A 13,699-nucleotide genomic window follows, 5' to 3' on the forward strand; every position below is an offset into this window, starting at 1 on the left:
GTTAGGTGACTGTGGTCGCCCTACCAATTATTCTTTGTGGCAAGTCAGGCAACCACAGTTCACAGCCGAAAAAAACATTTCATCTACACGTCTGTTGTTTTTCTCTAAATACAGTAGGTTTTGATTTCTTTTATGTGCCAACAAACAGTATACATGTGTCTAGTGTATATATACAAGTGAAAAACCTTGTTTAAAGTAAATATCTTGTCATTATAGCAAAATTAGAGAATAGCACAAATTAATTATTTTTTCATTTTTTTCTCAGAAAATTACAATGTTCTTGTACAAATATGGTTAGTTTTGATTTTTCTGTATGTGCCAGCAGACAGTGTACTGTACATGTGTCAAGTGTAGATATACAAGTGAAAACCTTGATTGTCATAAATAATTCCCTCATTATTGCAAAATCACACAATTGCAAAAATTAATTTTTGCATTTTTTTCTTATAGCCTTAAAGTTTTTTCGTAGAGAAATGTGCATTTTTACCATTATCACACTAAAAAAATTAGAACTTCACAGTCATTTCCCATTGGAAAAGTAACAATATAATTAGCACAATTTTTTAGGGACTTAGGCCGCAACCAGGGGAATGACCGAGAAATGATAGGTCGTGGCCAAAGGGTTGAAGGAATAATAGTCTGTGTTGAAATTTTATCCATTTTTTATGTGTTGAAATTTTATCCATTTTATATATGTACTATTATTATCCAGTAATAGTGATGAATTTTTGACACTGTTCATTGTAATGGGAGCATCTGATGACTGAGCATGGGTACAATGAGGGTAAGTCATCCTGTTGGTGGTAGACAGTAAGATTAACACCAAGGTAGAGTAACTGAAGTATAGTGGAAGTTGAGAGAGGTGGAAGGAATGATATAATGGAGGTGGTAAAGGAAGAACCAAATGTAAAGTTAGAATATGAGGTGAGTTACAAAATATTGGAGGTGGTAAAGGAAGAACCAGATGTACAGTCAGAGTGTGAGGTGGGTGACAAAATATTGGAGGTGGTAAAGGAAGAACCAGATGTACAGTCAGAGTGTGAGGTGGGTGACAAAATATTGGAGGTGGTAAAGGAAGAACTAGCTGTACAGTCAGAGTGTGAGGTGGGTGACAAAATAATGGAGGTGGTAAAGGAAGAACCAGATGTACAGTCAGAGTGTGAGGTGGGTGACAAAATATTGGAGGTGGTAAAGGAAGAACAGTCAGAGTGTGAGGTGGGTGACAAAATATTGGAGGTGGTAAAGGAAGAACAGTCAGAGTGTGAGGTGGGTGACAAAATATTCCTCAGTGACAATGAGACTGTCCTGGACACAGTGTCCTTAGCTGAAGTTAAGCAGTTCAGATGTTTAGAGTGTGGTAAAGCATTTCCTTTTAAGAACAGTCTTACCCAACATGCAGTTATTCATTCAGGAGTGAAGAATTTCAAGTGTGATGAATGTGGTAAACTGTTTTCTCAGAAGGGTGATCTCACTCAGCACCTATTAATTCATTCAGGAGCGAAGAATTTCAAGTGTGATGAATGTGATAAACGATTTACACGGAAGGGTCATCTCACTCAGCACCTATTAATTCAATCAGGAGTGAAGAATTTCAAGTGTGATGAATGTGGTAAACAATTGACACAGAAGTGTAGTCTCACCAAACACCTATTAATTCATTCAGGAGTGAAGAATTTCAAGTGTGATGAATGTGTTAAACAATTTACAGAGAAGGGTAGTCTCACCAAACACTTATTAATTCATTCAGGAGTGAAGAATTTCAAGTGTGATGAATGTGGTAAACAATTTACACAGAAAAGTAGTCTCACCAGACACTTATTAATTCATTCAGGAGTGAAGAATTTCAGGTGTGATGAATGTGGTAAACAATTTACACAGAAGTGGAATCTCACTGAACACCTTTTAATTCATTCAGGAGTGAAGAATTTCAAGTGTGACGAATGTGGTAAACTATTTGCACAGAAGCGTCATCTCACTCAGCACCTATTAATTCATTCAGGAGTGAAGAATTTCAAGTGTGATGAATGTGGTAAACTGTTTTCTCAGAAGGGTGATCTCACTCAGCACCTATTAATTCATTCAGGGGCGAAGAATTTCAAGTGTGATGAATGTGATAAACGATTTACACGGAAGGGTCATCTCACTCAGCACCTATTAATTCATTCAGGAGTGAAGAATTTCAAGTGTGATGAATGTGGTAAACAATTTACACAGAAGTATAATCTCACCAAACACCTATTAATTCATTCAGGAGGGAAGAATTTCAAGTGTGATGAATGTGGTAAACAATTTACACAGAATGGTAGTCTCACCAAACACCTATTAATTCATTCAGGAGTGAAGAATTTCAAGTGTGATGAATGTGGGAAACAATTTACAGAGAAGGGTAGTCTCACCAAACACTTATTAATTCATTCAGGAGTGAAGAATTTCAGGTGTGATGAATGTGGTAAACTATTTACACGGAAGGGTCATCTCACTCAGCACCTATTAATTCATTCAGGATTGAAGAATTTCAAGTGTGACGAATGTGGTAAACTATTTGCACAGAAGAATCATCTCACTCAGCACCTATTAATTCATTCAGGAGTGAAGAATTTCAAGTGTGATGAATGTGGTAAACAATTTACAGAGAAGGGTAGTCTCACTCAGCACTTATTAATTCATTCAGGAGTGAAGAATTTCAAGTGTGATGAATGTGATAAACAATTTACACGGAAAGGTACTCTCAACAAACACCTGTTAATTCATTCAGGAGTGAAGAATTTCAAGTGTGATGAATGTGGTAAACTATTTGCACAGAAACATGAACTCACTCAACACCTATTAATTCATTCAGGAGTGAAGAATTTCAAGTGTGACGAATGTGGTAAACTATTTGCACAGAAGGGTCATCTCACTCAGCACCTATTAATTCATTCAGGAGTGAAGAATTTCAAGTGTGACGAATGTGGTAAACTATTTGCACAGAAGGGTCATCTCACTCAGCACCTATTAATTCATTCAGGAGTGAAGAATTTCAAGTGTGATGAATGTGGTAAACAGTTTACAGAGAAGGGTCATCTCACTCAGCACCTATTAATTCATTCAGGAGTGAAGAATTTCAAGTGTGATGAATGTGGTAAACAATTTGCAGTGAAGAGTAACCTCACTCAACACCTTTTAATTCATTCAGGAGTGAAGAATTTCAAGTGTGATGAATGTGGTAAACAGTTTTATCAGAGAAGCAGTCTCATCAGACACCTATTACATCATTGTGCAGGGAAGAGTTTCTATTGTGCTTAACCCTTTAAGTCCGGGTCGGGTCTTAAGACGGGTTCTCTTGATGGATTCCGGGTCGGGACTTTTGAGTAAAAGAGCCTCAGGCAACGGGTGGCATCGTTTGATACCCCCCACCTTCCACGTTGCACTCAGAGTGGTCTGGGCTCTGACGTCATATGTAAACAAACCTGCTGGTACAAATGTACCGGGTTTTAGGGTGGATTTTTTTTTTTTTTTCGCATTTTATGCTCAAATAATTACCTAAAAATGACTCATAAACCATAAGATAATTTTCTACAAACAAATATATGCCTAAAATCCTTCAAAAATATGCTGTAATAACAGTACATGTGACCGATTTTTTTTTCACGTCTGCAACGCGCGGAGGTTAGGCAGCGCGATTGTGCGTAGCGTGGAGTTAGAGGGAAGTCTTCACTTTTCGCCCTCAGCACAGTCTTCAGATGAGATGGCAGAACCGGACAGCAATTTGCAGAACTCTGAAGTGACTAGTAGACTTGATGAAGAGAGGGAAGTGCATGACATCACCGATTTTGAAGGATTTTCCGACAGTGATAAACAAACTCCGTCAACCTCAGGGGTATCAGTGAGTAGTGCTGGCGTGAAACGTAAGTTATCGCCAGGTTTGGAGTACGATAGTGATGACCAGGAGAGTGGTAGTGACAGTGAGGGGATGGCACAGGAGAGTGGTAGTGACAGTGAGGGGATGGCAGACAGTGACAGTGATGGATTTATTCCCGTGAGTGACGAGAGTGATGATGATTCAGACCTAAGTGATGATGATGATGATCCCAGGGTGTGTGACCCTCCCCGTAGGCCTGGTGGTATTGGTAGTGCTGGTGGATCTGGGTTTATCTGGGCAAATGGTGATAGATTCATACCAAATTGCTATAGATTTGATGCAACTCACAGTGGAGTGACAAGGGCTGCTGGAGTAGACAAAAACAGTTCTGAAATGGAGTATTTTCTCCTGTTTTTTGATGGTGAAATTCTTGATTATTTGGTACAAGAAACCAATAGATATTATCAGTTCATGAAGGACAAACATCCTTTTTCTCCACACAATAAAATGAAACGTTGGTATGATACCAGTGTACCTGAAATGTACACATTTCTTGCACTCACTCTTCTGATGCCACAAGTAAAGAAGCAAAATGTTCGTGACTACTGGAACCGAGATCCACTGATTCATACCCCAATATTTCCCAAGTACATGCCCAGGGACAGGTACCAGCTACTCATGCGATTTATTCATTTCACAGACAACAACCATCCCAGTACTGATGACCGCCTTTGGAAGGTTTGTCCAGTAATTGAAAAGATAAGGGAGCGTATTCGCTCCTTCTTTGCACCCTATCAGAAACTTGTTATTGATGAAAGTCTCATTCTGTTCCGTGGCAGACTTATATTCAAGCAATACATTCCCTCCAAAAGACACAGATTTGGAATAAAAATTTTTGTTATTTGTGACTGCCTAACTGGCATAGTGTTAGACATTATAGTGTACACTGGCACTGATATTGATGTACCTGCAAGAGATCCCCTAGGATTTTCTGGCTCTGTGGTAAAAAAATTGATGGCACCATTTCTGAACAAGGGACATGTTTTGTATACTGATAATTGGTATACTTCCCCATCCCTGTGTAGTTTCCTTCATGATCATAACACTGGTAGTTGTGGGACAGTCCGGAAGAACAGGAAATATCTTCCAAAGTTTGGAGGACGTAGTGCTCGAGGAACCTGTGAGCTCTACAGAAGTGATCCTTTGCTGTGTGTCAGATGGACAGATAAACGGGAGGTTTGTATGCTGAGCACCTTCCATCGTGGCAACTTGATTCCATCAGGAAAAGTGGACTATAGAACAAAAGAACCAGTCCTCAAACTGGACGTAGTAACTGATTACACAAAAAATATGAGACTTGTTGACAAGTCGGATGCCCAAATAGGTACTGTGGAGTGTATCAGACGTACCGTAAAATGGTACAAGAAGTTATTTTTTCATATGGTTGATTTGTCAATGCTGAATGCCTACCATATGTACAAGGCAGAAACCCAAAAGAAGAAGTCACTGAGGCACTTTGTTCTGGAAGTGGTGAGACAACTGCTCACCAAGTATGGAACACTGAACAAAGACCGTCCTGGACGCCACTCTGAACTAGCTGCCGACAGACTTGTAGCAACGGGATTCGCCAATAGGCACTATCTACAAAAGCTGCCTTCAACACATACCCGAAAGACTGGACAGCGATCATGTCATGTCTGCCTTCATTCTGTGAGAAAGCCGCGGAAGAACAACCGAGTGAGCACATGGTGTAAAGAATGTGGTGTTGCACTATGTTTTGAGTGTTGGCGTGACTACCACACACTTGCAAAGTTCTAGCCAAACAGAAGTAATGGATAACAAGAAGAAAAGTTTTGTTGAATGAGAGGAAATAAGTTCTGTTGTGATTAGTGGAAGCACAGGTAAAAGTTCAGAAGTTGAAATTAGTTTTTTGAATATGGAAACAAGTTCTGTTTTGAAAATAATTGTACACAGAAGCAAGAAATAAGTTTTTCTAATAAGGAAAGAATGTTCTGTTCAAACTATAAGAAGAAGAAGAAAAGTTTTGTTGAATGAGAGGAAATAAGTTCTGTTCTAATTACTGGTAGCATAAGTAAAGTTCAAAAGTTGAAATTACAATTTTTTGAATATGGAAACAAGTTCTGTTTTGAAAATAATTGTACACAGAAGCAAGAAATAAGTTTTTCTAATAAGGAAAGAATGTTCTGTTCAAGCTATAAATGAAAACACCAGATAGAAAAAAGTTGTTTGTTTACTTTCTGCGGCATCCTCATGGATTACCCATACTGCATTCATCAGCTTCATCAGCTGTAATTTCAGTAATGGGTAGGTAAAATATATTTATTTTATTATTTTTATTGATATTTCATCATTATCCATCATCCCAAACACATAAATCTTAAAAATATGACATGTCAAATTTCCCGAAACTTTTGCCTCCCGGGGCATGTCTGCGGATTCTGAATTGCCTCACAGAGGGGTTAATGTGGTAAACGGTTGACTCAGTTGATGTCATCTGACACTGTTTAATTCATTAAGGAGTGAAGAAAAACAAGTTTGATGAATGGGGTACATAGTTTTAAGTTCTCTCCAGTATCATTTTAGGAGTGAAAAAATTTGAATTTGTGGTGACTGGAAAACTGTTCAGAAAAAATTCTTAACCCGAGGCGTCCTGTCGACGTATGGGTACGTCACAACGTTTTGTTAGAGCCAGTCCCGTCGACGTACTGGTACGTCGCGCAATAGACGTGTTGCCGGTTCTGGGTAAACGTGGCCAGTGCACTCTGCCATGTACTTAAAAACTTACGGTAAATGTATCTTTTAATTTAATTTATCATTTGCACTGAACAAGATGTGATAACTTTAACCCGCCCCATCCCGACGTTTTTGGACCTTTTTTTTTTTTTTTTGGCTCAAACATCTGCTTCTGGTGAGAAACATCGAAAATTCATAGAGAAATCGCTCACCTGAGGTTTAAAATACCCGATTTAGGTACAAGTCCTTCCTTACCTGACTGGGTTTTCTAACAGGCTGGCACCAAAGAAAACGAGTTCTATGGGAGGGTAAGTATTATATCCACTCATAAACAGTATTTATTTATTTACTTGGTACGAATTTATATGTAGTACAAGAGTATATTGGTTTTCAAACAGTAATATAGGCATTATAAGCATTGTTTCACTCACTAACTCATCACCATTATGACCTTTTTTTTCCCACATTACCTGATCATCATTTCTGACTCTTTCTTCCTCTAATGCTGTGTAAGCATTGACCTCCACAATGTCATCGATTGGGGAATCACTCTGGCCCTGTATGTCTTTATTGGCCAGGTCACTGGTAACAGGTGAAATGCTGAGACAATGGTGTGCAGGGGGGGGGGGAGAGGTTATGCGGTGTAAGGCATTGTTCCTGCTTGGCATCTTGTAGAGGAATAGAGGAAGGTGTCCCGTGTATATGTGCCAAAAATCACTCGCGAAATCACTCGCGAAAATTGAAAATTGTGCAAATTAGGGACCTTGCAATGTTGCCGTGTTAATTCACGTCGCCGGGACGGCGCGGGTTAATTCTTTGCGGCTGGAGGGAAGGAGCCGCCATGTTGGCGATGACGTCAGCATTCACACTGTAGACGACGCTCCAATCAATCACACAATACTTTACCAGTAAGATATGATAGTTGTACCTGCATGGCCACCGTAGATCCGAACTATCCCCTTCAGGTATGTTGTGAAGGAATACTTTTCATGGTGTAAATGGATGGTACCTGTTAGGTAAGTAAATTGTGGTGAAATCGACCAGATGTAGCTTACAGCTACACCATACCCGAGCGGTGCTCGTACCTCATGAGGTGGAAAGTGTTAAATGTATGCCGTACAGAATCAGTTGTATAAGTTTATAATAGTATTATGCTCATATTTAATATTTGATAATTTCATTATTAGTTTTCTGAAAAAAACAGTTTCAGTGACCCTGAACTACAGTACAATACTTCAGGGGAGTGTGACGAAATACCGAATCGGCGGTCATTTACCAAATCAACACTGAATTAATTGACACGTTTTAATTGGTATTATAGAGTTTATTACCATAGAGGTTCATACTCACCTAATTATGTGAAATCTGGTCAAATTTTCGTATTTAATTTTACCTTTTAAAAAATCCAGATTCACAGCGAAAACGCGCTAAAATTAGCGGAAGTGTTTCTCTTTTAGCTCAACAGCTTTCCTTGGCAGACATCTGCTTTGTATAAATATTAATTTAAGATACAAGTGCATTTATTTGCACTTTAAATCAGTATCTGTGCAAAATATAAGTCTGTCAAGGCATGTTGGTGATCTAAAGTAGAAATACCCGCTAACCTTAGAACATTTTCGCTCTGACTCATAATATTCTATTAATAGTTAAATTAAGCATAGTTTTTTTACTGAATTTCAGATAATTAGGTATGCATGAACTTATATGGTGAAGAATATAATATTTTCACAACAGTAAAGACTGCATTCCAGCACTGGGAACTTCCGACGAGCATCCAGCCACCACTGTTTTCGTTTATTGTTATTGGCCAGTATACAGAGGAATAATTTCCCTACTGTATTTTTGTCAGTGCACTTACACATTGGAACGAAACATTAGCAATTATTCCTCTGTCACTGGACATTCTTAGAGGTCAGAAATAAACACAGTGTATGCTGGCTAAACATAAGCAAAGCAGACTATGCTGCCTCAGTGTGAGTAGTGACGTCACGTCCAATCACAGGCCGTTTCAGAGTCACGTGATTTTTCGGCTACTTTATCTATTATTTTTTCATGTTTCTGCACATTTCTTTTGGAAATAATAGTTGACATAGTTATTTTCTGTGTATCTTTTACCCATAGAAATATCTAACTTCAAAAAAATTTTGACCGGAAACTCGTCTATTGTAAGTTTCATAATTTGCACAATTTTCAAATCTCATGCTTGATTTTGGGTACGTAGGGTCGGGAGACCTTCCCTTACCTGCCACTGGGCAGGGACACTCGGCGACCCCCGTGCTCAACCTCGGCTCGGTCACTCACCTGTTAGCAGTGACCCAGGTCAGACATGGCGCACAGAGGTCTCTCAGAGGAGCAAATTCAAGCAGCCCTGGACGCCTTCACAGGCAACAGTGATTCGCCCCTCGATGATGAGATGGCAGACAAGGATTATGTACAACCAGAGGAAGAGGCAAGTAGCAGCAGTGATGAGGAGGTCCTGTCCCCGAGGAAGCAGCGTTACGTCACTTATCGTGCCATGAGAGTGGGCCAGCCTGCAACAAAACATCATGCAATCACCTCTCTGCAGCCCCTACGTGATGTGGAGGCCGAAACCGAGGACGAGGACGGAGCCGTGGGACGTGCTGCCACGTGGTACGGCCACGAGATCATCACTCATCACGGCCCCGAGCGCACAGCACATCGTTCTATGAGGTATGGGCCTAGTGTTTTATTTGGGGAGGGCAGAAGTGGCGTGGAGGGAGTGGGGAGTGAAATTGAAAGTGTAGGGGCAGTCACTGAAAGTGAGAGTGGCGGGAGTGAGTCATCACTCTCATGTGGTGGTTCGAGGCAGCGGAGCGTATCACATGGGTCAGTGAGGGTGCGTGGTGAATCACGTGGTGTGGTGATGGAGCGGGGAGATGAGATGGAGCCACTCCCCGGCACGTCTTATGCTCCCCAATATTCCCGGACTTACTCTCCACAGCCCCCTGATGTTCCCCAAGGCCGTAAGGGTAAGGGAAAGGGGAAGGGCAAAGGCTGAGGGAAGAGGAGTGTGAGTGGGGAAGCCCTCTGCACTCCTCCTCCCCAACCTCCCCCACCAGCATCTCCTCCCCACCCTTATGAAGGCGATGATGGGGGCGAGGCTAATGTGAGTTGGAATTGGGAAGATGGCAGTGATTTCTCTCCTATCATTCACCCCTTCACTGAGCAGGGGCGCGCTGCTGCACGGCTCCTGGGATTCACCGTTGCTCCACCAGGCTGGATTTTTTCCGCCTGTTCTTCGGTGAGGGTCTTGTGGAGCAGATTGTGGAACAAACCAACCGTTTTGCTAGCAGCCAGCGCCGTGAGAGTGAATGACAGGGCACAAGGAGCCGGCATTTGATCATTTACGATTACCCTGTCTCCCTGGCAGAGATGTTTGTATTTTTTGCCTTCGTACTTTTTATGGGTATTTTATGTAAAAACAGAATTCTGGTATACTGGACAAAGGACCCTATCATGCAGACACCTGTATTTGGCAAGATCGTTCGTTTTCGTTTTTAAAGGCTCTAACATGCTTGCATGTGTCGGCCTTGGTCACCTAATGGCGGCTCTCCATGCTGCACGATCCATTGCAGCCTCCCTGTTCAGTCCCTTAACCCTAAGGTCACACTTAATGACCTCTTCCCATGTCTTTCTCGGTCTACCCCTCATAACCCCACCCCCAATATTAACACTTCTCACCTTCCTCACCCAACTATCATCCCCCATCCTCTCCACATGTCCAAACCACCTCAATCTACCTCTCCTCATCACAACACCAATACACTCCAGTCCCATCCTACCTCTCAACTCTTCCATTGTAAACCCAGCCCCTCCAGGCCTTGGACGCAGGGACGCACTGCACATCCACCTAATCATTGTCATTTCTGTACGTCTGAGCCGGCGAATGTCTTCCTCCTTCACTGCCCAGGTCTCACTGCCATACAGCATTACACTCCCAACACACGCTGCATACAAAGACCCCTTAGCACGTAGGGAGAGCCCCCTCAATGTCAGGAGAGGCAAGAGCTCCCTGAACTTCTTCCAACCACTTCTCACCCTAGCCACAGAGCTAGCTCCAGCCCCACCTCCAGCACACAACATGTCTCCTAAATAACAAAACTCTTCCACACACTCAAGAGATTCACCAGCAAGTTCAATTCTTTCACGTCTGACGATCTCCACCTGCTCACCCCGGCACGCCGTACACATAAAATCAGCATTATCTCGCAGTCTACCTCTGATACCACTACATCTCTTATGCACCCATTTATCACACACACCGCACAAGATGGAATTACTTCCCACGCCCTTGTGGCAAACTGCACATGGCCACTCTCCCTCGTCTTTGACAGTACCGCCACCAACCCTAGATATCATCACTTTTGTTTTATCTGCATTTACCCTTAAACCCTTTTGCCCCATACCATCTCTCCACTTCCTAAACCTTTCCTCCACCTCCCTTTCATTCTCTGCAATCAACACCAAATCATCAGCATACAACAACTCCCACGGGAGTCCGTTTCTAAAGTCACGTGAAAGGGCTTCAAGTACCATGATAAACAACATGGGACTCAAGACTGACCCCTGATGCACACCAACATTCACGGAAAACTCATCACTCAAATCTCCATTCACTCTCACCTGGGTGTGAGCACCCACATACATGGCCATAACCACCCTAACCAGCCACTCCTCCAAGCCAAGCTTTCTCATTGCCCACTTCACCACCTCTCTAGGGACTCTGTCAAAGGCCTTTTCCAAATCAACAAAAACAAAATAAAGATCCCTTCTCCTACCAATATATTTTTCCTGAAGCTGTCGAACAATGAATATGGCATCAGTGGTCCCCCTACCTGGCATAAACCCAAACTGCATCTCATCAATATTCACTCTTTCTCTAATCATACCTTCTAAAACTCTCTCCATTACCTTCATTATCTGATCTAAAAGCTTTATACCTCTATAATTCCCTCTTTCCAGGGCATCACCCTTCCCTTTATACACATTTACAATTACACTCTTCAGCCAATCATCTGGGACAACACACTCATAAATAATCCTATTTATCAGGTCAGTGACTAAACTCACCCCTATATCGCCTGAGGCCTTCAACATTTCGGCAGTCAACCCAGACACACCTGCTGCCTTCCCCACCCTCATCCTGCCTATTGCCTCACTCACAGTAGCAGTATCAATCAAAGGCCAAGGGCCAGACACTGGATCTGCTGGCTCCAAACCTTCCCTGTCCCAGTCAAACTCCTCATTCAACAACCGGTTATAATGCTCTCTCCATGCATCTTTAATATCCTCACTGTTCACCACTACCCTTCCTTCATCATTCTTCACACACTGCTCACCTATGATATCCCGATTATCCCTCTTCACCTGACCTGCCACCCTAAATATATTTTTCCTTTCCCCATGATTTAGGTTATCAAGTAATTGTCTCTGTGACTCAGACTTTGCCCTGTATACCTCTCTCCTAGCCCTACGCTTGGCAGCCAAATATTCCTCTTTGCTACCACCCTTCTTCCATTCCCGGAAAAGCCTTCTTTTCTCCTTAATTGCAGCTTCTACACCCTCATCCCACCACCAAGCTACTTTATGTCTTGGTGGTCCTCTTGTCCAGCCGCATGTTACATCAGTAACTCTCAAGAAATTGTTCTTGAGGGCTCTGTACTGTTCATTAACGCCTCTGTCTACAGCTCCCTGTTCAGCCACCACTCTCCTCAACTCGCTATAGAAGGCATCCCTTACTACTTGGTTTTTCAGCTTCCATATTTTCCTCCTAGGTACATAAGTCCTCTTTTTCATCATTTGTTCTTTAAGCACCATATCACAAATCAATAGTTTGTGCTGCTGCACACACTCCTCACTTCCTATAACTTTAACATCCCTCACTAACCTCCTATCGGCCCTCCTAACCAGAAAATAATCTATCATGAGCCGTAATCGGTATCAGCAAATTCTAAGCCGCCTCCACTTTTACGATGCTGATGATTTTGCCAATGCAAATGACACTGATAAGATGAGGCGAATTAGGTTGGTTTTTGCTCACCTACGGCAAACATTCCGTTCCTCATTTTATCCCTATAGAGACCTTGTCATAGACGAGATTCTCATGTTGTGGAGAGACAATATTTCTTTTTGCCAGTGTATACCCAGCCAAAGGCACCGTTTTGGGTTCAAGATCTTTGTTATGTGTGATTGTAGGACTGGTTATGTGCAAGACATAGTCTTGTACACCGGTGCACAGACAGACATAATAGAATATCAGAGTATTGGACTGTCTGGAGCATTGGTAAAGACAATGATTGAAGAGTACCTTCATCATGGTCATGTCCTCTACCTGGATAACTGGTACACTAGCCCTCTTCTCGCTCGTTATATACACATGCGTGACATGGGACTCTGTGGTACCGTCAAGGTGAATTGGCGTCACATGGTCAAGGTGGGGCGGAAACAAGAAAAAAATGAGGTGATCTTCTTCAAGGCTAACAACATCCTAGCTACAGTGTGGAACCACAACAGAGAAGTCTGCCTCTTGTCCATGGTTCACCGCCCATTGATGCATCGTAGAAAGTCCGTGGATTACCGTATCGAGAGGAGGCGCGCATCTGGAAACCCGAGTGTGTGCTGGATTATAACATCAACATGTGGCTGGTGGACCAGTCAGACTCCATGTTATCCTCTGTCGAGTGTGCCAGGACCACAGTGAAGTAGTACAAGAAGCACTTCTTTCTCCTGCCCGATATAACTTCCCTCAATTGCCACCACCTGCACGCCATGACAACAGGAGTGCAGGAAACCTTTGAAGGGTTTGAGGGAGCTTGGCCGTGAGATTATAGCCCAGTATGCGGTCGAGAGGACCCAACAACGCACATGCACTACCCCTACTGCCCAGACTCCCCTGAGAATTTTTGCCTGCCATTTTCCCACTCCTATACCTCCCCAGCCAAATAGACCAAGGCCCCAACACAGGTGTCGTGTGTGGTAATTCCTGTGTGAGACCCACCACTCAGAGAAAAGACACCCGCTATGAGTGCGTTGAGTGTAACGTGGGTCTCTGCATTCACCCTTGTTTCAGTGAATATCACACCT

General features: G+C 42.4%; 1 protein-coding gene across 1 annotated transcript; it reads left to right on the forward strand.

Moving 5' to 3' along the window:
- The first annotated feature begins 759 nt into the window (after positions 1–759).
- LOC145410758 (uncharacterized) lies at positions 760–13,321 on the forward strand. Its single transcript, XM_080280861.1, has 6 exons — positions 760–784; positions 1,412–3,205; positions 4,422–4,579; positions 4,965–5,077; positions 8,933–9,206; positions 13,178–13,321. The coding sequence occupies exons 1-6, from the start codon at positions 760–762 to the stop codon at positions 13,319–13,321; spliced, it is 2,508 nt and encodes an 835-aa protein (XP_080136987.1).
- The last annotated feature ends 378 nt before the right edge of the window (positions 13,322–13,699 follow it).

Source organism: Coenobita brevimanus, chromosome 86, assembly GCF_032717465.1.
Source record: "Coenobita brevimanus isolate Jiangsu-jjx chromosome 86, ASM3271746v2, whole genome shotgun sequence".
Classification (NCBI taxonomy): Eukaryota; Metazoa; Arthropoda; class Malacostraca; order Decapoda; family Coenobitidae; genus Coenobita; species Coenobita brevimanus.